This window comes from Pseudonaja textilis, chromosome Z (genome assembly GCF_049901715.1).
Source record: "Pseudonaja textilis isolate UNSWEBS1 chromosome Z, rPseTex1.2, whole genome shotgun sequence".
Taxonomy (NCBI): Eukaryota; Metazoa; Chordata; class Lepidosauria; order Squamata; family Elapidae; genus Pseudonaja; species Pseudonaja textilis.
The window spans coordinates 7,825,469-7,850,029 of NC_142008.1; the positions used below are offsets into that span (position 1 = coordinate 7,825,469).

The 24,561-nt window shown below is 37.8% G+C and overlaps 1 protein-coding gene across 4 annotated transcripts in view; it reads left to right on the plus strand.

Annotated features, from left to right (window-relative positions):
* Positions 1 to 24,561, plus strand: part of DPP6 (dipeptidyl peptidase like 6) — a 539,989-nt gene that overhangs the window by 387,068 nt on the left and 128,360 nt on the right. For all 4 annotated transcript variants that reach the window (XM_087917830.1, XM_087917829.1, XM_026719897.2 and 1 more), the window contains exon 3: positions 2,553 to 2,651. In XM_087917830.1, the coding sequence (XP_087773956.1) occupies positions 2,553 to 2,651 (99 nt within the window). The remainder of the gene's footprint in view (positions 1 to 2,552; positions 2,652 to 24,561) is intronic.

Sequence of the window (24,561 nt, forward strand, 5' to 3'; positions counted from 1 at the left end):
GCTAATGGTTTAAGCTCGAAGAGCTATTGCAACACACTAAGCAAAGAGAAGGGAAGGACTATGCAAATCAAAGCAGACATCACAGCAAGAATGAAAGGGCTATGCAAAATAAATCACAGATCACAAGGGGTTTGGTTGTTGTTTTTTGCACCTATGCAAATGAAGGCATGGTATCAGAGGAGTTACAAATGGGTTATGCCCACAAAAGCATGACATCAGAGCACCAAGAGATTTTTGTACACCTGTCAGATGAGGTATAACCATCTCTCCACTAATCTCTTGGCTCATTGGCCACAGTTGATAGGGCAAGGAACGAATGAATTATTAACCAGCATGTAGGAACCGGTAGAATTTTTTTCAGATGATCTACTGCCTCATTAAATCGTATCTTATGGAAGGTAAGTCTTAAGATACTTTCTTAAATTGCATTTCTGACTCAGACTCAAGTTTTCTTTGGTTGGCCATTGATAGAGTAGAGTAGAGTAGAGTAGAGTAGAGTAGAGTAGAGTAGAATAGAATAGAATAGAATAGAATAGAATAGAATAGAATAGAATAGAATAGAATAGAATAGAATAGAAGAAAGAAGGGACCTTGAGGGTCTTCTAGTCCAACCTCCTGCTTAGGCAGGAAATCCTACACCATTTCAGACAAATGGTTATCCAATCTCTTCTTAAAAACTTCCAGTGTTGGAGCATTTACAACTTCTGGAGGCAAGTTGTTCCACTGATTAATTGTTCTATCAGGAAATTTCTCCTTAGTTCTAAGTTGCTTCTCTCCTTGGTTAGTTTCCACCCATTGCTTCTTGTCCTGCCCTCAGGTGCTTTGGTGAAAAGCTTGACTCCCTCTTCCTTGTGGCAGCACCTGACTGATTGTGGCTTGTACTTGATTGTGGCTTGTCCTCCATCTCCTTGAGGTTATTCTTACAGCCAATTACAGGCTGGTAGTACTAGATTGGTGTAATTTTCCATGGAAGAGACTCATAACATCTTGGTCTGATCTATTGCTGCCTCTTTCTTCAATATGTACTTACATTGGGCTTACATAAAGCTTAGCGTGAGGTCAAACATACAGTAAATTCTTTGACTGTGATGTACCAAGAGATAGACTAACATCGCCTTCATCTCCTACAACAATTTCAAGGATCCACATTTCATTATCTGTAAACACAGGTATCATTACTTAGTGGCCACAATTGAGACCAACAATTCCATCGCTCAGCAATACTATCATTAAGGGAAACATCATGAGACCATGACACTTAAATGCCATGGTCATTAACCACTTTTGCCATGGTCATTAACCAAGACCTCATATGACTGCCACTTGTGATGTTACTGCCAGCTTCTCTAATGACCCTGTTTGCCAAAACTAATTGTGAAGGACACAAATGTTGTTCAGTAATCACAGCATCCTGGCATGGTCATAAATGCCCACTGGCTCTGAAGCAGCCAAATGTCAATCATATGACCATGGAGTTGTGGTGACAGTCATAAATACAAGTCATAATGTTGCTTTATCAATGTGGTCATAACTTTGGTTATTAAAGAAGGCAATCCTTAAGTGAGGACTACCTATACTTGAGCTCCAACGTAGAAGGACACACACACACACTGGAATATTTAGGTGCTTTAGCCTCAGTATCAGCCCAACCAGGTAAACCAGACAAGAAATTAACTCTATAGGAAGACTAAAATTGAGATTACCTATAAAACCAAACTTTGCAAATCTGATTGTTCTGTGCATTCTGCTTCTTGTAGTTCAATGAATCAGGGAAGTATCTCTTCTGAAGGATATCTGGACATTCTGGGCTTTAAAAATACAATTTGAGGCAATTCTACCGGAGTGACTGAGAATCTTCATTGATGTATTACCACACACTTTGGGGAAGAAACCCTTGAGGTTGGTGTGGAAATACACACTAAGAATTTTAGGAGTTGGTACATTCCAACGGCTCTCCTATTCAAATTTCCTAACCAACTTGTTCAGATTGAAGAAGTTGCTGGGATGGGCAGCAAAACATCTCAAACCAACAAGAAAATAAGTCTAGTTACCATGACTAAACGTCCAGACAATTCTAAAGTTAGAATGTAGTCTTCTGTTATCATTGCTTTAAGACGAATTCATATCCGACCTGTGGAAATGTGACGTGTGTTTTATGCAAAAAGAGTTTTACAAGTTGGTGCAAAACCATTTATTTTATTTTTATAGTTTCACGGTGCTTGTGATAATCATTCTGCCCTATTTTCACTCCATTGTCTCACAAGGAATGCTGTAAAGTTGTCTTGTGTCAACTTGGTGGTAAAGCGTCTTAGCTGAGCCTTCCATATTGTGCTAATGAGTGCTATCCGGGCTGTACTTCATACATTCCAAGTTGCAAATGGAAAAGATATTTCCTAATTAGATCAACAGTAATGCAATAAAGAGATACAACAAATCCCATCTATCCAATATTGCTAATTCAGAAGGAAAATGGATAACTTGTGTCATTTGTTGAATGGGCAGGTAAATTGAAATTAATCATAATGGATATTTTCCCCCCTTTTGATTTACAGTTGAAGATAATAACCAGTCTCAGAAGAAGAAAATTACAGTGGAAGATCTATTCAGCGAAGATTTCAAAATTCATGACCCAGAGGCTAAATGGATAAGTGGTAAGTCTTGCAATCACGTATAAAAATAACTTCCTACACCATTTGTTTCAAGCACTTCTCTTGCCTGGAGTGTTTCATTGTATTATTCAGCTGAGCAAAATTTTATCAAGAGATTCTGTATGAGTCAAACCTTTTTATCCAGTGAATATAGTGATGCCACAACTGGCAACATCTATCGCAATATTATAAAGTACAAGGATCCTTTTGGGCTTTATAAATAAGATGTCGCTAAGAGCTGAACTAAAAAACTTTAAATTTTAAAAATAGTAATAAGTCATGCCTCCATAAAAAAGAGAAGTATTCTAGAGTAATACATCAGTATTACTAATTAATTATTAGTAGAAACTAAACTTAGTGAAACTTAAGAAGTGTAAAAGCTTTTTATCTAGGTTTAACTGCAAAATGTCAAAACAAATAGAAAAGGTTTTAATCTCATGCCAAAAAGTGTATTAGAATCAGAGGAACGTATACCAAAGTAAGGGTGTTAGCATTGCCAGAAAGGTGTTTTTTTTTCCATGTGGAGAAAATAACTTTACAAGTAAGAATATACATAAGCTGTTTTTGATTTGTTGATGGAGCTGCTTTGAGGCTTGAGCTGCTGTACAGATAGTTGTGAAGATAAAACAAAAAAAAGTGCCCAGAATTCCTTACAAGAAGGACAGGAGACACAAAGTGGACAAAATGAGACAGAATGAGAGACAGATTTGGAATATAGATTCTGCTCTTCCCTTTCATGACAGAGTTCTGGGTTTCTGCCTTCCCAATCTGTAGATCTGTTCGGACTGAGATTCCATGTTTCTGTACCCAACATAAAAAAATCCAGCCCTCTCCGGCCCACCATGTTTTCCATAAGTTAATCCTGCATTGTTCAAACCGCAGTGTTCTGACCAAGGCTTCCTGAGATTGCAATTAAGCACACACTTAGTTATAACAACTCATGTTTTATTTCAACGCTGGGAATTAGGTTCATTCCCAGCCGGTAATGAGTCCCAAGCAGTCCCTCAAGATAAGCACCCACCTTTCTTTCCTTTGAATTGCTGCTAACAACTAGAGTGCCAACTGAATTATAAAAAATCAACTGAAGTAGAAAATCCACCCAGAGCTTCAAGGATTAATCCGAACAGACTGAACGACTTTGCTTCCTGCAAAGGTTTTGTCACCTTTGCCTGTCCTTTATATCTGATGGGAGGACAATCACCTCCCAGCCTTACTCTTGAGTCACCCCTTTTTCTCAGCTGCTCTTGCCGTCTAGCAGCTCTGTCCACATGCACACTGGGAACAGGCTCCCCTGGATCCTCTGCTTCACTGCTGCCAGGCTCCGGAGGCAGCACCCCACTCCCACATGGTCCTGGCCCCATCTCTACATCAGATGCAGGACCCTCATCTGAATCCTCTCCAGATTCCCTGATTGATCCTCATTCTTGCCTGTGTCCGATTCCACTGCCATCTGCACAGGCTGCCAGTGAACCCAACAAAAGTATAATGCAGTGCATTACAAAATATATCTGCCTCCCATCATATCAACACCAAGGATGCCTGAGTAGAATATTTGACTCCTGTTTCTCTAAGTGACTCTAAAATCTTTAGATGAGAAGTGTGTCAAATGTTTTAATTTTGTCTATATATTCCTCACTTAGAAGCGTAACATCTTGTTATTCATATATTCTGTTGCTTAATGTTTGTTTAGTGGTAAAGCCTCAAGATGAAGTAAAATGAAAGCACTGTTTAACCAGCTGCTCTCTTACAATTTTAGAACAAAATCTGGGGAGTATGAACAGGTGTTCCAGTCATCATAGGGATATATACACAGATAGTCCTTAACTTATGACCACAAATAACTTACTGCACCTCTGTATGGTTTGCCAATTGCACAGTGGCAGATAGGAAAGCACCCCAAAGGGTTAATGTCATTGCCCCTCAGAGGATCATTAGTTGCCTCTCCCCTCTTTGGAAGAGCTTTATAGCTCCCGCTGCCTTAAGAAAGGTCAAAACATTCTCAAAGATCCATCTCATCCTGGGAACCCTTTTTTTGAAATATTACCATCTGGCAGATGGTACAGGATAACAAAAACAAGGACAAATAGGCTGAAAAACAGCTTTTATCTCAGGGCAGTAACTCTACTGAATTCTACTGTATAGTGCAGTATTGGTGCATTACAAAATATATATGCAAAAAAAAATATTTTAATGGTTATGATGTGCACTGAAGATAGTGTTTGATTTTATTGGCAAAGTGCAATGACAATAAAGTAACTAAGCTAAACTAAATGAAAAGTTCTGTTAGGTAAGGCAGGGTTAAACTGCTTCATTTTATGAACTTTTGCTAAAGTTGTTAACTGAATCTCTAGAGTTGTTAAGTGAATCTGGCTTCCCCATTGATTTTGTTTTTCATAAGGCTTTGCAGAAGGTGATTGCATGATCCCAGAATATGCCAACCATCATAAATATATGTTAGTTGCCAAGCATCCAAATTTTGACCACATGATGGGGATGCTGCAAAGGTTGTATGCATGAGGACCGGTGATAAATCACTTTTTTCGGTGCTGTTGTAGCTTTGAATGTCACCAAATAAATGAATGTAAATCAAGGATTACCTGTATAGTGTGATTAATTTAATACAAAGATACTATTATTGAAATAGCTAGATTTATTCTTACACTGCACTTTCAGGCATTCTTCTCAGGCAGAGTATAGAAATTACTTGAAGTAGTACCTGGGTGACTAAAAACTTCATGACCTCACTTCATCAGGCAGCAACTAGAAGGTCCATCATACACCTGGATGTATTTAGATATAAATCCCATGGACATGACTCCTAGTAAGTGCAGGGATTTCACATCAGTCTTTTAGTGTATTGAGATTTTGGGTTATTTTGGGACCAGATTCGTGGTGTGTAGATTACCATATAACCAGTGGTGGGATTCAAAAGTTCCCACCACCAGTTCTGTGAGCGTGGCTTGGTGGGCGTGGCTGTAGGGGTGGGATTGTGCGACTTTGCTTGCTTTGTGCACGCGTTAAAACAGTAAAACCTACACTAGTGCACCTCTTAGCTGTTTAGCAATCCGCTCTGCCACACCAAATATCTGAGAGGTTAAAAAGGATCTAGGAGCAGAGGCGGGCGGCTGAGCCCAACTGCAGAGCATTGGAGAGGCTCGGTGCGAACCGGTTCTCTGCCAGCTGATCTTCGGTGTTACCGGTATGCCAGAACCAGGCTGACCCAGTAGAATACCACCATTGCATGTAACTATTCAAGATCTTGGGTGCAATAATGAAGAGTTTAAAACAGGGGTGTCAAACTCGATTTCATTGAGGACTGCATTAGGGTTGTGTTTGACCTTGGGGAGCTGGGGTGGGCCTGACAAGGGTGGGCATCACCAGCTCAACGTCACCATGTCAGGGGTGCCTGTGGAGGCCCGAGCGTTCTGCCAGGTAAAAGGGGCTTCCGGGCTCCGTTTGAGACTGTGATTGTCTCCTGCAACCTTGTGCCAATGAAAACAGAGCTCTGGTGCTCCATTTTCACTGGTAGAGGCACTGCAGGACGGTCCTTCACCATTTCCAGGGCTGCCCCATGGGCCAAATTTGCCCCATGGGCCAAACCTTGTGGGCCAGATCCGGTCCATGGGCCCTGAGTTTGATATCTCTGGTTTAAATTGATCATGCAATGAGTGGGTTCCTGGATCTATCAACTATATTTCTTCTCAAAAGGCTTCATCAAGCTACTTTTCTTTCCATCATTCTCTATTACAGTACCTGCCGGTCAGGACCAACCCAGAAGTAGATGAATTTTCTTTAGAAAATTAGTGATGCTGTCACCGATCTTAATCATGCAAAAGTGAAGACAAATAGATTTGAGAGTCTGGTACATCTTTGGGACTGCAGGAATAGAGAGAACTAGAGCCGGTTTAGTGTAGTGATAAAGGTGCTGGCCTAGAAATTTGGAGGTTCAGAGGTAGGAAAAACAATTTGATAAAATTGAGCCAGTCACTCTCTCTCACCTTATAGATGGTGGTTGTGGGGAAAATAGAAGACAGTGTATTATGTATGTTCATCATCTTAGGTTTCTTATAAAGTAATAAAGGCAGGATAAGAATCTAATAAATATAAAGACAGGATAAAAATCTAATGAATAAATAAATTAAAGCCTTGGATCTTCTGGCACACAAGGTTGCCAGAAATACAAACAAATTTCCATACGTAAGTTGGATCAAGACTCTGTTAAGCCTGGAATTGTAAGCTATGAAGACACTGGGTTGATGCTATGCTTGATACTGGTTTAACATTTTCTTTGTTCAGTACCACTGCTATCGGACAGCTCCCTGTCAATTGAAGCCTTTGGGTTCTGCAATAAAATAGAATAGAATAGAATTCTTTATTGGCCAAGTGTGATTGGACACACAAGGAATTTGTCTTGGTGCAAGATATGTTTGTCAAGAGTCAAGAATTATAAGGTGCAAGGACACTACCATACTTGCAGGAAGAGTGGAAAATTGGAGCCCCATAGCAATGGAAAGGAAAATAGCAAATACAGTTTCTGGGTTTTCCTTTTGCAAAGGAAAACATTTTTTTTTTAAACATCAAGCTATCTTCCATATGTGTACATACAATGTGCCCGTTGGTTTACAAATCATGTTGTGCTTCCATTTCGTAGTCTTCAATTACAATTACATTGCATATAATCTCATATTTTCAATCAAAAATTAAATACCTTAGTATCATTATTAATCAATCATTTGACTATACTTTTATTCATTCATGTTTTACGAGATAATCATAATTTACTTAGTTTGTTTTATAGCAGTTCATATTATCATCCCAAATCTATCCTAAAATCATTTTGTAGATATAGTAAGAAAGAAATACATCTTTATATATATATTATTTTCTAAGAGTCTATATATTTCATTACTGTATTTTATTGTCTAACCATTGATAGAATAGATCCCAAATTTTATAAAATTTTACAAAATCCTCTTGTTCTCTAATTTCAAATGTCAATCTACTCATTTCAGCACATTCCAATATTTTCTTAATGATTTCCTCCTGCGATGGTGTTTTCTCATTTTTCCAGCTTTTAGCAAATACAATCCTAGCCACTGTTAATACATTTACAATCAGGTATTTCAAGTCTTCACTGTATATTTCAGGTAAAATTCCCAATAAAAATATCTCTGGTTTCAAGTCTATGTTTTTTTGTCATTTTTTCCAAACATGTGGATTTTAGTCCAGTATTTTTTAGCATCCGCACAAGTCCACCACATATGGTAATATGAGCCAGGTGTCTGATGACATTTCCAACATTTTTCGGATTTATTCTTGAACATTCTTGCTATTCTTGTTGGGGGAAAGTGCCACCTTCTTATACAAATTTTCTTTATATGCTGTTGACATTGTCATTTTATAATTTTGAGACCACAATTTTTGCCATTTCTCTAAATCGATCCCATATCCAAAATTCTTCCCCCAAGCAATCATAGTTTCTCTAACTTGTTCTTCTTCTAATTTAATTTCTAATAAATATCCATACAGTTTTTTAAATCACCTTTTCATCAGTACCTGTCAAAATCTTATCTAAACCAGTCAATTTATCATAGAAACCTTCTATTTTAGAATCTTTATCATACCTTGAATGTATTTGCACATATGAAAACCAATTCATCTTTATACCTTGTTCCTCTAGTTTTTGTATAGATTTGAGTTCACCCTTTTCATTCAATATTTCACCATATCTAACTGTTTGTTCCTTTTTGTATATTATAGGATAAGAAAATGCTTCAATAGTCGATAACCAGACTGGAATTTTCAAATAAATTGTCTTTTAATCTTCTCCCAGTTTAACCACAGAGACTCCCATATATAATGTCTTCTAAAATACCCCTGTGTTTTAGTTCCTTTATACCATAAAAAAGCATGCCACCCCAACAACAAATCATGTCCTTCTAATGACAACAATCTAGCATTTCTTAGTGTTATCCATTCCTTAACCCACATCAGATTTGTAGCTTGATAATACAACTCCCAATTAGGCAAACCAAATCCTCCTCTAATTCTAGCATCTTGCAAAAGTTTCAACTTTATTCTCGCTTTCTTACCTTGCCATATATATTTCAACACAATTTTATTTAGATCTTCAAAGTAATCTTTTCCAAGCCTAACTAAAATTGTTTGGAACAAATATAAAATTCTGGGTAATATATTCATCTTGATTGTTGAAATTCTCCCTATTAGTGACAGTTGTAAATTTTCCCATTTCGCCAGATCTAGCGCTATCTGCTCTTTAAATTTGATATAATTTTTCTCTTTTAATGTACTACATCTTGCTGTCAAACATCATCTTCTCTTGAGTTATTTCCAAAGCTTCATCCAGTATTTCTATCATTATCTCAGCTAAGATTTGTCCTTTTTCTTCCTCTACATTTTGGAATCTAAGATAGAATTCTGATTTCTCCATCTCCCATCTCAACATACCACTTTTATCTTTTTCAACCACCGTTAATCTATTATCAATATCTCCAATCTTCTTATCTCTTTGTTTATCTTCTTCAATTTTTTGGAATCTGTCATCATACCAACATCATTTGTTGGATGTTCTCCACTTTTTCATCGGTTTTCCCTGTTCTTTGTTCAATGTTCTCTGTTCTTTGTTCAATGTTCTCTATTCTCTTTTCAATATTCTCTGATCTTGCTTGAATATTTTGAATTCCTTTCATAATCATCTGCAGAGTCACTTTTTCTTGTTCTTTTTCTTGCTTTAACATTGTCTGTATTGAACATTGTCCTCCAGATGGTGCAGAGGAAGAAGTAGACATTGAAGAACCAGGAGCTGTAAATTTCCTACCCATTTTAAGCAATTCAAAATCTTCAGGTTCTTCTAAACCTTAATCCAATTGTGAAGTAACCAATTATAGTTCAAAATAAAAATAGTAGAAAAAAGAAGTCCAGTAATAATGATTTTAAAAAGGGGGGAAAAAGGGACAAAATTTCTTCAGGTTCTTGTATACCTTAATCCAATCAATAGTTAGATGAAGAAAAAGGCTTAAGGAAAAGAAAAAAGTGGGGGGAAAGGAAAAGGAAAAATTCTTCAGGTTCTTCAACACTTTAATCCAATTAAAAGGTCTCAAATAGAAAAGAGTGCATGAAAATAAACCAGAAAGGTAGATGAAAAAACAAAAATACCAGAAAAGGAAAAGAAAAGGCTTTTAAGGCTTTCCCTTTAAAATAAAAAGCAAACATAGAGATTGGACTTCTAAAGAAAAAAAGAAAAACAAAGACAAGCTCCAACAAAGCCAAAAACCCATATAGTTATTACAAGAGAAAAAGGTAAAATGAAATACAATAAAGCTGGTAAGGAGGGATAGCACAACTTAGGAAAAGTAAAAAGGGCACACTGCACTTTGTTTAATTATCCAAGGCTCTTATTATAACTCTCTTCTCCAAAAACTTATCACCTTTTCCCCCCTACGTTTCAACACCAGACTCCAGCTGTTGATAGAAACCCAGAAGAGCACCTGCAATAATACTCTCCCATGCTCTTCCCTCTATCTTATGAAATAGCAATGTCCTTGAAAAAGATTCTCAGTTCTTTCTTTCTCAGCTTTGTCTGGTCACAGGGAAATAAAATATTTTCAAGCCTCTAGTTGGCAGTGTTACAAAGTTTCTTTGCTCTCACTTTCCCCCTCCTTTTCCGAGCAAGATATAATAAGAATTAATAAAAAAAAGAAAAAGACATTTTTAAAAAAAGAAATAACTAAAGGGAGCCTCTAGCCTAAAATATTACAAAATCAAAAAGGAGAAAAAAGAAAATAGATGTAAACGAAAAAACCAGTCCAGTTTCAAAATACAAGATCGCGTATAGAAAATCCAGCAATAAGAAAAAAAACCCAAAACATTACTTTGACATTCCTGTTTTAAATCGCCGCTTAATCACTTCTGTCAAAACTTTTACAGGTTCTTTCTTTTCCTTAGGGTGTCCTTTCAGATCTTAGAATAAAAAAAAGTTCTCACCAAACCGGCACACTCTCTCTTTCTGTTCTCTTCCGTTTCGGAGCTGTCCCAACTTCAGCAGCTTTAATGGCTGCCTCTTTGCCTCTGGCAAGAAGAGCTTCTCCTGGATCTACCAGGGACTTTGCGGTATCCCTGGGATCGACAGGATGCGCTCTTCACTTTCACCATCTCTTCGGGACGGTTTAGATCCGATAGGACCATCCAGGAGCAAAGATATAGGCAGCGATCTCAGACCTCTACCCCTCACTCAAGGAAAACATTTTTTATAAGCTATAAACCAAAACCCAAGAGACCATGGATAAAAGCTCGGTTCTATCTATTCCTTCTGTCATCTTCGTTATCATCTCAAATGCTTCCTTTTCATTAAGCCTTACTAGAGATAAAGAAGTTGCCCAGGGCCCCATAAAAATGTATGTTTTTTATTCTTGTTTTTGGCTGAAAAGAATCGAGCAGTGTGTCTCATTAACAGGTTGAAAAGACTGAAGGCTGATCTGGCACTGAAAAAGATCTATAGTGAGCTGTCATTGGGTGAGCTGTTACATAAATGTCAGATGGTTTTGGAGCTGAATGGCTTAGCCTTTTGGTGCTGCTTTCTATTAGGATGTGTCCGGTTCTCAGTTATTTTTGGCTCAGAAAATCTCCGAGTTGTATAACTTAGCATTCTTTCCAGTCCATGAGCCCTGAATTACAGAAATGGTTTCTTGCTGAAAGAAATAAATTAAATGCCACCATGTTCATCTGAGGTCATCAGAACAATTCTGTAGCCTTAATTAAGACTTGCACAACCCCTGTGGGGCTGACAAATGTGGTTATTATACTCATTTTACAGTTGGGTAAACAACAAAACAGAATGATGATTTTTAGGGTCATCAGCAAAGCAGTGTAGAATTGGAAATACAATAGTGCCCCATTTTGATAGGCACTATTATAAACCACTTTTGTCTTCATTAATTTTGATGTAGTCTTGGATTCCATTACATGATAACCTAGTTAATGGACATCAGTATTAGAACCCATTAAAATGAGCATTGAATTGTTGAATTCAGCTCTGATTTGAGAACTCAAGAAAATAATCTGAAGTAATACCACAATGGTGCTCCCTTGAATACAGATGGAATGAGTTCTGGGATATTAGTTAATTGTATTTATATATCTTTAAAGTGAAGATGGTAGACCACGAGTGGCTGAAGAATTTAATATTTCTATTTTTCAAAACAGAAAAGCTACTATCCACGTCGATATATGGGGGGTGAAACCTCCTGGAGAATCTTTGCATCTGGCTATATAAAATAAGAAGTCAGATTATGCTCATAAAATCCACAGTCCTACGTAAGTGACTGTGTAAAATATTTCTGGCCTTTTGGCTGCAGGTTAGTGGCATTTCCTTTTACAGATTTTTAATTAATTTAGAAGGCCAGATCCTGAAGTTGAAACTCAAATACTCTGGCCACCTAATGAGAAGGAAGGACTCTCTGGAGAAGAGCCTAAAGCTGGGAACGATTGAGGGCAAAAGAAGAAAGGAGTGGCAGAGAATGAGGTGGCTGGACAGAGTCACTGAAGCAGTCGTCCTGAACTTAAATGGACTCCGGGGGATGGTAGTGGACAGGAAGGCCTGGAGGAATGTTGTCCATGGAGGGTCACAATGGGTCGGACACGACTTCGCAATTAACTAACTAACTAAAGGAGAAAAACCTATCACGATATGTATGTGGAGGTTCTCAGCCATCCAGATCATAGCTGTCTCAAAGGTGCTTTTTCAAAAGGAACTGGACTGTAGTTGTTGTTGTTTTCCTTCAGGAAGAAGAAGAAAAAGTTTCGCTTCTGTCAGAACTAATCTTTCCCTTGCCTCCCTCATCCTGCCAGAACTGATAAAGCTTCTTGGATGAGAAGCAAAACGTTTTCTTCCAACCGCCTTTTGAAAAAGCTTCTTTGAAACTATCAGGTTATGGCCTAACAATTCATCTCTTCTCAGTCTCTACTTCTTAGTAATTACTTAAAGTAAAGTAAAAGACCAAAATATTCCATGGATAAACGGCACAGCAGATAATACACGTCAGGGTAGAAGCTTCGTCTTCAACTTACGGTAGATAACTATACAAAAAAAATTCAAAGTGTTATAATAGTGAACTTTTTAAGTTATATAGGGGGCTCCAAGATGAAAATTGAACAGAAGGGTGCTGGGAGAGGAGGAACCCAAACAAGTTGAAAAGAAAATTCTAGGTGAAAGAGGAAGAAATTCTTAGGAGATGTAATTGGACAGAAGCTCTTACGTTGCGCTGTTCCGTTCTAGTGGGCAAAAATTCCAGAAGCCAAGGTTCCCGTGCTTTTCCTAATTTGTGAGTGGCTACAACCATGGCAAGAGGGCAAGTTTGCAAACTGGCATTTGTTGGTGTGTGCATACATGCAGACCAGTGTAGGGGTACCTAAGTTTTTCTTCTCAGTACTTACCGTGCATTTCTTTATGTAATAGAGCCTTACTGAGTTTTTTTAACAATAAAACCGCTGAAGTTTTATTGTGTTTAGATGTGTGAGCAGGACATGAGTGATCTGTGGATTACTCTCTGTGGTACTTTATCACCTTTATAAAAGGCCTTGATATTTCCAATACTTCAACAACAACAACAATAAAGACTTCACCTGAATCAAAATGACACATAGCTAGTTTTTCATTTTATACCTAATTCAACAATAAACCATGGATTGTGTGTGGGGGTTGTTGTCAGTTTTCAAGTTTTGGAAGTGAGGAAGTTAACCCTACCAACTTAACCCTTTCTTCCTCTCTCCCCCCCTTCCTTCCTTCCTTCCTTCCTTCCTTCCCTCCTTCCTTCCTTTCTCTATACTGTATTTCTCCTTCCTTCCTCTTTCTTTTCTCTCTTTATGTCCCTTCCTCCCTCCCTCCCTTCTTTCCACACTCCTTTTCTTTATATTTCTCCTTCCTTCCTCTCTCTTTTCTCTTTTTATCTTCCTTCCTTCCTTTCACCACATAGCATCTCATCTTTGACTCATCCAATCCTGATTTACTTCCATAATAAGGCTACATCAGTTGGTGTATTTTTTTTAAAAAAAACTGCGTTACATTGCATGGAGCTTTTTTCAAAGATTTCTAGGTCAAATTAAATTTGGCCATTTGCTTTTTGTGATTTCTGCAGACCACACAGTCTTCTCACTCAGCTGGTGGTTCCTAGATCTGAAAAATTGACTTCCCTACCAGGCAAAGCATGGCTTACCCATACATTATGTCCTCCAGCCTGACCCAATTTATACTCATTAGTGTACTAGAAACTATGGTGAAGAAAAGTTTGTGTAATCAAGGTCTGGAAGGCAATTTGTCTGTAAGACAAATAGGAATAAATCATGTCCCATTTTTCCAGGATGAAAAAGGGAAATGGCTTTGGAAATAACTAGCAAAATCTGCGGGTTGGAAGCAAAAACTAAAAGAGAGAGAAATGCCTTCTAAACTTAAAGAGACCCATTAATTAAGTCTCTGCTCTCTCCACCAACAGTAAGGACATGTTATATATTTTTTAATTTCTTCCTAGCAATAAGGTTTAAGCACTACACCATTTCCTCCCACGCACCCCCAGGATCCTTTGAGCTTTGGTACAAATAAAAAAGAAGAGAGCCCTTAGCTGAACTGAATTGAATTAAGAATTAATTCAACATTTCATGATCCCGTTGAAAATGGAAACTAGAAATTAGGATGTTATGTGTGGTCTCCAGTGGCCAGAATCAGCAGTATGTATGAGAATTCTCCAAGTATACATATATGGAAAAGAATTAAAACTCTTTCTGCATTACTACAGTTAGATTGGGCTTAGGAGACATTTTCCAGCTATCTGAAGATCATTACCCCAGTTCATATATATACTCTGTCCAAGATAATTGCACCTGTCAGAGTTACATAACCTATTTTTTTACAATCGCCTGCCCCAAGTTTGTTTTAAAAGTAATACCCAATGTTCCATTATGTCAACAATTGCTGATAAATCTGGCTGAGGGTGTCAATCATCAGCTTGACATCAGCTATGGGGTTTAGCCAAAGTTTATACATTGTCAACACAGTTTTCCCAACTTCTGGTGCCTGCGATGGCTCCGTTTGAAAGCTTGCATTGCTCCAAGGAAGATTTGGGGCTGTGGATTGCCACCGAATGGAAAATTACCTGGGGTGTGAGATTAAAAGGGTGATCTTGGAGGAGTATCTTGGAGGAGTATCTTGGAGGAGTTGAGCCGCTTGAAATCACTTGGTCTTTGTTGGTTTCTTAAATCCTTTGTTGGAATAGCAACTATCATTTCAGTGAGGATGCTCCAGCTGGTTTCTCAACCAAATGCTGTCCAAAGCTCCTTGGGTAATCATTATGGCTTCGCTCTAGTTGATGTGGTATATCAGTGAATTCCATTGCCATCTGCTTCCTCTGGAGCTCTAGCCAATCCTGAAAATATGTATGCGGAGGTCTGTTCACAGTTTCCTCTCCATAGGAGTGACAGCTGCTAGATGGAAAAATAGGCATCGTATGAGATACAGTATGATTGTAGTCTTCCTACACAAAGAAGGCAGAAGAAGCTCTTTTAGAAATAGTTAAAATGAATTAACCTATTCCTGGCTCTGTAAGAGACTCAGCTAGGTTGATCTTGAGTTCTATTTGTTATCTCAATTAAAACCTCTAGGATAGGGGTTCAAAAGGATGCTGATTTATAAATCATCTTTGTTTTGAGCATAGTGTAGCCAAAGGTCAAGTACTTTGGAAGGAAAGTCAATTTTGAAAGGTCGGGTAAGTGATGAAGGAGGATTTAGAGCTAAGAGAAGTCAACTGACTTCAGAATTATTAGTTGCAAAAGACATGAACAGACTAAGAGAAAAGGGTAGAAGCAGGAGTGGGCTGCTGGGGGTTCGCAGGGGTTCGGGTGAGCCCCTAACTAAGATTCTATACAGTTCAGAGAATCCACAAATCCCACTCCTGGCTGGCCCCGCCTACCCCTCCCCTCCCAGGAGCCCCCACACGGCCCGTTTTGGATGAAGGTAAGTGCAAGGCACACGCAGAGGCTCAGGGAGAGTGAAAAACAGGCCTCCCGGAAGTTTGGGAAGGCCAGAAACGGGCCCATTTCCATCTTCCAAAGAACCTTCAGAGCCCGGGGAGGCAGTTTTCGCCCTCCTGGAGGCTCAAGGAAAACCTCTGGAGCCCAGGGAGGTAAAAAAACACCCAGCCACCATGGTGCAGGAGGCTGACTAGATCATGCCCACCGTGGCCACGCCCACCCAGCAACCGGGCAGAGAACCTGTTGCTAAAATTTTTGAAGCCCACCTCTGGGTAGAAGGAGAGGCAAGAAGGAAGAAAAAGAAAAGAGAAAATTCTGAAACCTTTTCTTTGAAGTTCTGTTGAATTTAATCATGCTTCATACATGAGAATTGCTTTCTTCACCCATCATTGAAGATTATTACGTTTCAACTTCAGGGCTCAGGGTGTGAAATGTACAGGAAGTCCTTGATTCTTAACAACCATTGAAAGTTGTAGTAGACACTACAGTAGACACTGTAGTAGACAAAACAACCCATTCTCAAAGTTACCATGGGCACAGAAACACACACATACACACACACACACACACACACACACACACACACACACACTCCTGTAATCATATGAACATATTTAGACCCTTAGCAGCTGGTTCAACCTTTACAGCCTGCATGATGTGATGTGATTACATGATTGTGATTTGTTGTTTTGCAGTGTTTGTCTGGCAAACAAATTAATAATAATAACACCCATTGGTGAAAATTGGTTTGTTTCATGACTGTGATATTTGCTTAATGGCACTACAAAAATGCAGTTTAAAAAATTGGATCCGGTTACAGAATGCATTGACTTATCACTATAATTCTGGGATCTATTACATTTTAAGCCAAGGAAATATGTTATATTTAATCTGCGGCTCTCGATGTTATAAACTGCCCAGAGTCACTTAGGCAGGATGAGTAGTATAGATATTTAGTAACTAAATAAGCACAAACAAATTAGGAAATTCTGATATCCTCTCCCTACCCCCCTCATCACTGATAACATAGGCGTACAAAAAACAGATATTGCTTCATGTTTTAGAACTATAACATTAATAACATTTTGTGTCATTTCAATAAAACCAATGGTACCATTAAAAAAAAAAATTAGAATATTGACTAATACTCAGAAGTTCAGAAGTAGCTACTTTTTCATGGATTCATTTCACTCACATAGCTGTCTACCTCACATACATTATTTTATGTGGCACGCACAATAAAATACAAGGAAACATAAACATATCAAAATATATTAGTGAAATTAGGACTTCTGGTTTGCAAGGCTTCGGCAGCGGCAGGGATTCACGATTCTGCGCGATCCCTGCTGCACTCGCTGCCAAGGTGCCTCCGATCTGTTTGGATTTGGAGGATATAGCTGCCCCGTAGAGGCAGCTGAAGATAGGGGGGATCCGGACAGGGGTTTGGGGGTGTCGCAGACCCCCTCCCCAGCCGGCAAAACCTCCTTTTCCCAAGGTGGTGGAGCAGCAGTCAGCAATGGCCGCCACAAAGAAGCCTGCAGCTGGACAAGATCGTGCAGGAGGAAGAAGATGAAAGTTTATTTTTCTGGCTGAATCGGGACAAAGAGGAGCCTTTAAAACCTGGAAATTTGCCTTTTTTATTGCTACATTGTTTCCCAGAAAGACTGTGCAAGCGGCGAGAAAGTTGTGAAAGGGAAAGTTATTTCTTCTCACTCTCTTTCCCTACGGAATAGCAGACGGAAACCTGGAAATCCTGCTTGGGCAAAGAAGGTAAATAAACCTAAAAATTAAAGCCAAGGGGATAAAAGATTTTGGAACATTGGAACTAAAAATCAAGGTTTATTGCTATAAGTGGGAAGGGAGAGTTAAAAAACTTATTCTAAGACTCTATTGAAGAAGACTGCTTGAAGTTTTTAAGATTAGAAATTAATGACAATAAGGCTTCTAAAAAATCATTTTGAAACTGTCTAATTGAATCTCACCCCAGGAGGAGGGAGGGGGAAAAGAAGAAGAAGAAGAAGAAGAAGAAGAAGAAGAAGAAGAAGAAGAAGAAGAAGAAGAAGAAGAAGAAGAAGAAGAAGAAGAAGAAGAAGAAGAAGAAGAAGAAGAAGAAGAAGAAGAAGAAGAAGAAGAAGAAGAAGAAGAAGAAGGAGGAGGTGTTAACGGAACAGTTTGTTCTGATTTGGATTGCTTTGTGACTTTCTGACTTTGGGATTTTGGGGGGACTATTCCTTGAAGGACTAAAAACATTTGGGCTGCTCTTTTAAAAATAAAATAATAATAATAAAAAATGGCATTATCTGTGCAAGAATTACAAATGGAATTTCAAAAGCTACAACAAGAGAAACAAGAAGGTAAGGGCTCTCTTGGATCTATCCTTTGTTTTTTGGAAAGGGCGATTTCTACATACCAAGAAATACAAGAACAAGAGGACTGGGATGAAGAAGGAGAAGCCATCTTTAATGGACAAAAATCATAGCTGAAAAGAACAAGTGGGAAAAGAAAATGGAGAATTTAGAACTTAAAAAAGCAACCAAGAAAGGGGAAAAATAAGATGAAAAATCAATACAATGCCAGAAAGCAACAGAAAAGAGAAACACAACAGAGAGGGAAGATTCAAAAAGTGGAATTTGAGAGACGGGGGGACAAAAAGATCAAAAAGATCAGAATTGATAAGAAAGGAAGGGAAAAAGGAAAGAGAAGCCATAAAGGTTTAAAACAAGATGAAAAAAAAAGGCTTTTTTCAGAGACAAAGGGTAAAATTTAAATTAAAAAATATATGATTCTGCAAAAATACATAAGATTGTATTGTAGATATTAGTATTTGAAATCGAATTAGAAAACTGAAATATATGAGAATAATGTATTAAAGGGAATATATAAAATGTTTAAGAGTAAATAATAGAGTCTAATTTTCTGTGGAATGCTGTTCTGATCATACTATAAACTCAAGCCCTTCTTTATTTTTGTTTTATTATTTTACTTTGTGCTAAGCAGAATCAGTATGGAAAGTATGTATTATTTTAAGTATCAAATCTAGGGGAAAGATAAAAGTTGTCATGCTTCAACCAGTGATCACAGGAGAAATATTGTATTGGAAAGAAAAGATAAATAGATAATTAAAGAAAACAGACAAAAGATACAACTATAATTATTTAAAATGAGATGAAATAAATGTAATAGAATTATGAGAGTGAATAGAGGAGAGAAAATATATAGAAAATACGGAATGTTAATTAAGATATGAGGTAGTATACTGAGTGAGTATGAACTTGATTTATGTCTGTATAAAAAGAGGTAACCCGGGGTAAGCCGCTTTCCAAAAGAAGTTTTAGGTATTTATGTTTTGTGTTTTGTATGTCCATGTTTGAATTAATAAAATCTTAGAAGAATGTAAGAAGAATGTTGGAAGAGAACAATGAAATTGTAAATAAGACAGATGGATATAAAGAATGTATACAATCTAAAGTAAAAGAAATATAATTTGAATAATAGAAGGAAAGGGAGAAACAAAGAGAAGCTGGGATAAGATATGAAGCTGAACAGATAAGGTAAATATCTATATTAAATTGTGTTTGTATGGAAATGTGATAATTTGGAATTATTCTGTCTTTAAATAAGATGGTTTGTTGATTTCCTCAGAAAAGATCTCTTATGTTATTACATTCTATGCTTTGTTTGTTTGTGTATTGTTTTGTAAAAATTAATAAAATTTGTTTTAAAAAAATATATTAGTGAAATTAATATATGCTAATAATAACTAAAATTGTGTGTTTGTTATAACGTTATGGCTGTCAAATGTGAAACCAGTCATAAGTCTTTTTTTCCAATGCCGTTGTAACTTGAATGGTCACTAAACGAATGGTTGTAAGTCAAGGATTGCCTTAAATGCAAATCCAGTCAGCAGTTGTGTACAGATGTACAGTTCATGGTGAAAGAACCTTATTAATTTGATTCTTTTTGTTAATTTTTATTGTTTTGTTCTATAAACTGCCTTGAGTCACTATGGACGAATAGGCAGCAGTATAAATTCAATAAATAAATAATAAATAAAATTAAACTCAGTGGGGCTTACTTTTAAATAGGTAGGGATAAGATTACATTATTACCAAGTTGTTACGGCCCCAAATTCTTTTCTTTAGTTCTTCATCCCTGAAATAAGTTTTGCAAAAATGTGTACCTCACAATCATCATTCCTCCGAAGGCTTTGGTCTTCAACCACATTATTTGTGGGAGTATTTTTGTAAGACACCTATTGAAGTTAGCGAAGCGGTATTTTACCATATCAGATGAAACGGGAGAATCATAGTTATCCCTGCTTTCAAATTAAGATTTTTTTTTCTCTTTAGGATGGCAGTAGAAGTAGAGACATTGCTTTGTGTTGAGACTTGAAATTATCTCCTGGAGAAACAATAAATCATTTGTTCAAGTAAAAGGAACTTTGTTCTACTTTCATTCCCAAATTACACTGCTGTTCGCAATCAACCTTTTCATCGCAATTCTTTGGACGTTTTTCTCAAGTATAGTTTTGTTCCAAAATCTTGAGTATTTTCTGTGTCTGGAACTTCAAGAAAGTGTGACCCTTTGTAGGCATTGGCCTCTCATACAAAAATAATCTAAGAACTTGGCTAACAAGCCTTAAAAGCAAATCTCTTGGTCTGCAAGCAGGCAGGCATGTCACCCACTCCTTTATCCTTAGCTTTAAAAGAATTTTCATTTTCTTTGTGTTCATTATTTTTCACATCTGCTTCCTTTGGAAAGACTTAGCAATCTTGTATATCCCCATCCAATTTATTTCTTATTCTGTCCTGTGTAATCATGAAAGAGCCTCCATCTTTGGACACCCTTTCTTTCTAAAAATGAAATCCTAAAAAATAAAATCTCTATATTCGTTCATTTGACGCCATGGTTTCTGTCTGATCTTTTGTGTTCTCTCAAGTAATAAAATAGAATTCTAATAGAATCCTGGTGGATCCTAATTTCCCTTTACTTTCTGTCTTGCTTTCTTTCAATGCAGTCTTTTTAAATTGGGAAAAAAATATCCTCACATTTTTATGTGAAAGCTAATTAAGCACTCAGTAAGAGATAAATATTGTTAATGAAAAGCTCCTTTGTGATAAATCTATGTGTTTCAAGCACCTATCATAATTACTTTCAAACTAATCTGAGTAGGTCATTACCATAATGTTTGCAGAACCTGGCATGGTATTCAGAATATCTTCTCTCTCCCCCCCCCGCACCGTCCCCCAAATATGTAAATTAAGAAAGAGAAGGGGAAAGGTTTAAAAATCCAGGTAGCACCCCAAAAAATCCCCACAGAATCCATCATATGTGGAATGGAATCCAGCCTAACTAAATTAAATACAGATGAAGCTGACAGAATAAGACACCAAGTTACTAACATCCTATGCACAAACAAACCACCCCAAAGCAACTTGCACAAAGAAGAACTAAAAGCCCTGCAAGCCCTAAAAAGGATAGCAGCATAATCATAATCACCACCATACTAATGGATAAAAAGATTACAATGGGGGCGGGGGCAAGTAAAATAAGAATGATCAAAAGCCCCAATTGCCAAGAAGAATTAAGAACCGGACCTTAAATAACAAAATTCAAAAAAAGATTTATGTTCTAATTCAGGTGGAGAAATATCTGATTGAGTGAACCAGTATGGGAACTCCTTGGTTTGCAATCATTCAATTAAGTACCGTTGAAAATTACAGAGCACTGAAAAACAGTGACTTATGATCAGTTCCCCTGTCTGTGACTGTCGCAAGTATCCCCATGGTCATGTGATTAAAATTCAGGAAAATACATGGCAACTGGCATGTATTTATGATGGTTGCAGGATCTCAGGATCATGTGATCACCATTTGCAACCTTCCCAGCTGGCTTCCAAAAAGCGGAAGCTGGTTTGGCTTAATGACCACGTGATTCACTTAACAATTGCTGTGGTTTGCTTAACAACTGCAGCAAAAATGGTCAAAAAAATCGGGTGCAACTTATTTAACTGCCTTGCTTAGCAGCAGAAATTCTGGTCCCAATTGTGGTATAAGTCAAGCAATACCTGTTAAAAAAGGGTTATCATGGCCTCTTTGACCCCCTATATCAACGGGGGTGGGGGGAATAATCTATCTCCAATCTACAACGCAGTCAAAGAAGCCTCCACACCCATCTGAACCACTCAGGTGACCCTGAGGACACGGGTAAACCTCCAGGTGGCCTGAATGACTCCCTAAAAGGATGCAAACGACCAGCTGTCTGCAAGGAGTACAAATCCTTCTGTTCTCCACCATCCAGTCAGAGTTGAGGAAGCCTCTTGGATGAAAAGCAAAACATCTTCAAAAGAAAGAAACAGAAAGTCCAGTTGCCTCTTGAAAAAACACCTTTGGGACAAGATGACATGACCTGGGGTGACTGAGAATTTCCACAGAAAAAAAACGAGGAATCTAGGCAACCGATTGCAATAATATCTTACATTCCAAAGCTACAAATGGATGAGATAGAAAATTATCGTGAAGGTATTTGTAGATGAAGGCATAAGGGAAGGGGGGAATTAAAGCAATTGTCTGCCAAGTTTGGTAGAGAACTATTCCAGGAACACAACTGAGATTGTTATGATGTGGGCCTTAACTGAAGCTTTCATAACGTGTTGAACATTTCAATGTTCTCCCCTGTTGTTCTTTATTCTTCCTTTCCATCTGTTGCATGAATAAATGGTTTCTCCTGCCCTCATTCTTCTATCTTCTGGATAACACATATCGGTTGAAACCTGACAATATTTATGTAATGAAGTTTTGTTTTTGTTCTACAACTAGAACCCTGAGCTACCATTAACCTCATTATCGTGACTTCAGGAACATGTGGGCTAAGATTTAAGTCACACTAAGATTTAACCCTTTTGCCCTCATTACTGCATTGTTGTAGTTTTATTCAACTCTCATACTTTTTACCATGTTTCCCCAAAAATAAGACCTTATCTTATATATTTTTGCCACCAAAAAAGGCACCAGGTCTTATTTTGGGGGGATGTCATCCACTGACTAACCTCATGCATGTGTCGCCCCTGGCCTCCGTTTTACTGTCAGAGGCCTTCAGGAACTACTTGTTCTGAGCTCAGCAGAACAAGGCCTCTGCAGTGGATAACAAAGCTCCAAATCAAGCTTTGATTTCAGCTCCAGAGGCTTTCAGGAAAGCCTTTCCAGCCTTGCTGGCTGCAGAAGAAATGGGCCAGCAAGGCAGGTATTGGGATGTGTGAGGCCTGGCTACAACTGTCCAAAGGTAAGTAGTAGAGCAGGTCTCCCCCTCCCCATCCCCACCCTAGCTTAATTTTTACCCATGCACTCTGGAGTGGGCAGCATCTTAATTAGGGCTTATTTGGGGGATAGAGCTTATATTGGGCGCACATGTAAAAACTAAGCCAGGGCTTACTTTTAGGGTAGGTCTTATTTTTGGGAAAACGGGGCAGTTTTATTTAAAGGAGGGAGAGTATTGCACACAAGCTCTTCACTATCAAGGCTAAGACACTGAGCTTATCAGTTGGAAAGCTGGCAGCCCGGGTTCGAGACCTGAGTGAAGCATGATGGGTGAGCTCCTGTTACACGTAGTCCTAGCTGTACAGCAGTTCTTTTCGTGATCATTTAATAGTCTTTATGTTGATGTAGCTATGAGGTCACTCTTGCTGCAAACTCAGAAATGGCTGGTGTTTTTTCATTCTCCTTTTTGCCCCAACACTGAATGATTTCAAGATATTTCTTTGTAGCCCTCAGATGCCATTTTTAGCTTCAATCAAGGAGCCCCATTGTGGATAATGCATATTCAATGAACAATAAAAAGTAATCTGTCTGTTAAATCTTTATTTTCTCCATATTAAAAAAAAAGCCCAACTATAAAATCACAAATGTAGAATAATTTCAACCATCCTCCTCTGATTCCATTCATACATTGTTGTCTTGTTTTAAGATGGAGACTGCCATATAGATCAGTATATATTATTCATATAATATATTTATAGTGAATGTCGTAGCCTTTATTTCTAAATCATATTTCATATGGATTGCAAATTATGCAGATTTATAAATATGCAAGAGTCGAAATAGGAAAAATCATTTTATTATGAAATGCAAGCTAAAACAAATTAATTTGCATTATATGGGGTTTCCTGGCCAAGACTAACAGCCTTATAAGGGTGATAGGAGAGCCAGTTTGGTGTAGTAGTTTAAGGTACCACCAGAGTAGGAGCCATGAGTTCTAGCCCCACCTTAGATCCAAAATCATCTGGGCCATTCACTATTTCTCGGCTCTGGGAATTAGGCAATGGCAAACCATTTCTGAAATGTTTTGCCAAGAAAACTGCAGAGATCAGTCCAAACAATCATCAGGAATCAAAGGTGATGTCGATCATTCATATTTACATTCAGAATAGAATAATAAAACAGTTCTACTTAGAAAGCTTACATTCCATGATAGATGATACTAAAGACTAATAAGTAAGAATGAAATAGTATAAAACAAAGTGTTGGTTGAGCTATGGACAAGACTAGATTTTAATGGCTTATCTTCTGTCTGTGATGTAGTTTTAAGATTAGCCGATAAAGCATATCTTGGCTGAAATTCCAAATATACAGGTAGTACTCAACTTAACAACAGTTTGTTTAGTGACTGTTCAAAGTAACAATGGCACGGAAAAAAATGATTTATGACTGTTTTTCACACTTATGACCTTTGCAACATCCCCATGGCCATGTGATCAAAATTCAATTGCTTGGCAATTGAGTCGTATCCTTGGGTCATGATTCCACTTTTGTGACCTGTAAAGCAAAATCAATGGGGAAGCCAGATTAACTTAACAATTGTGTTAGTAACTTAACAATTG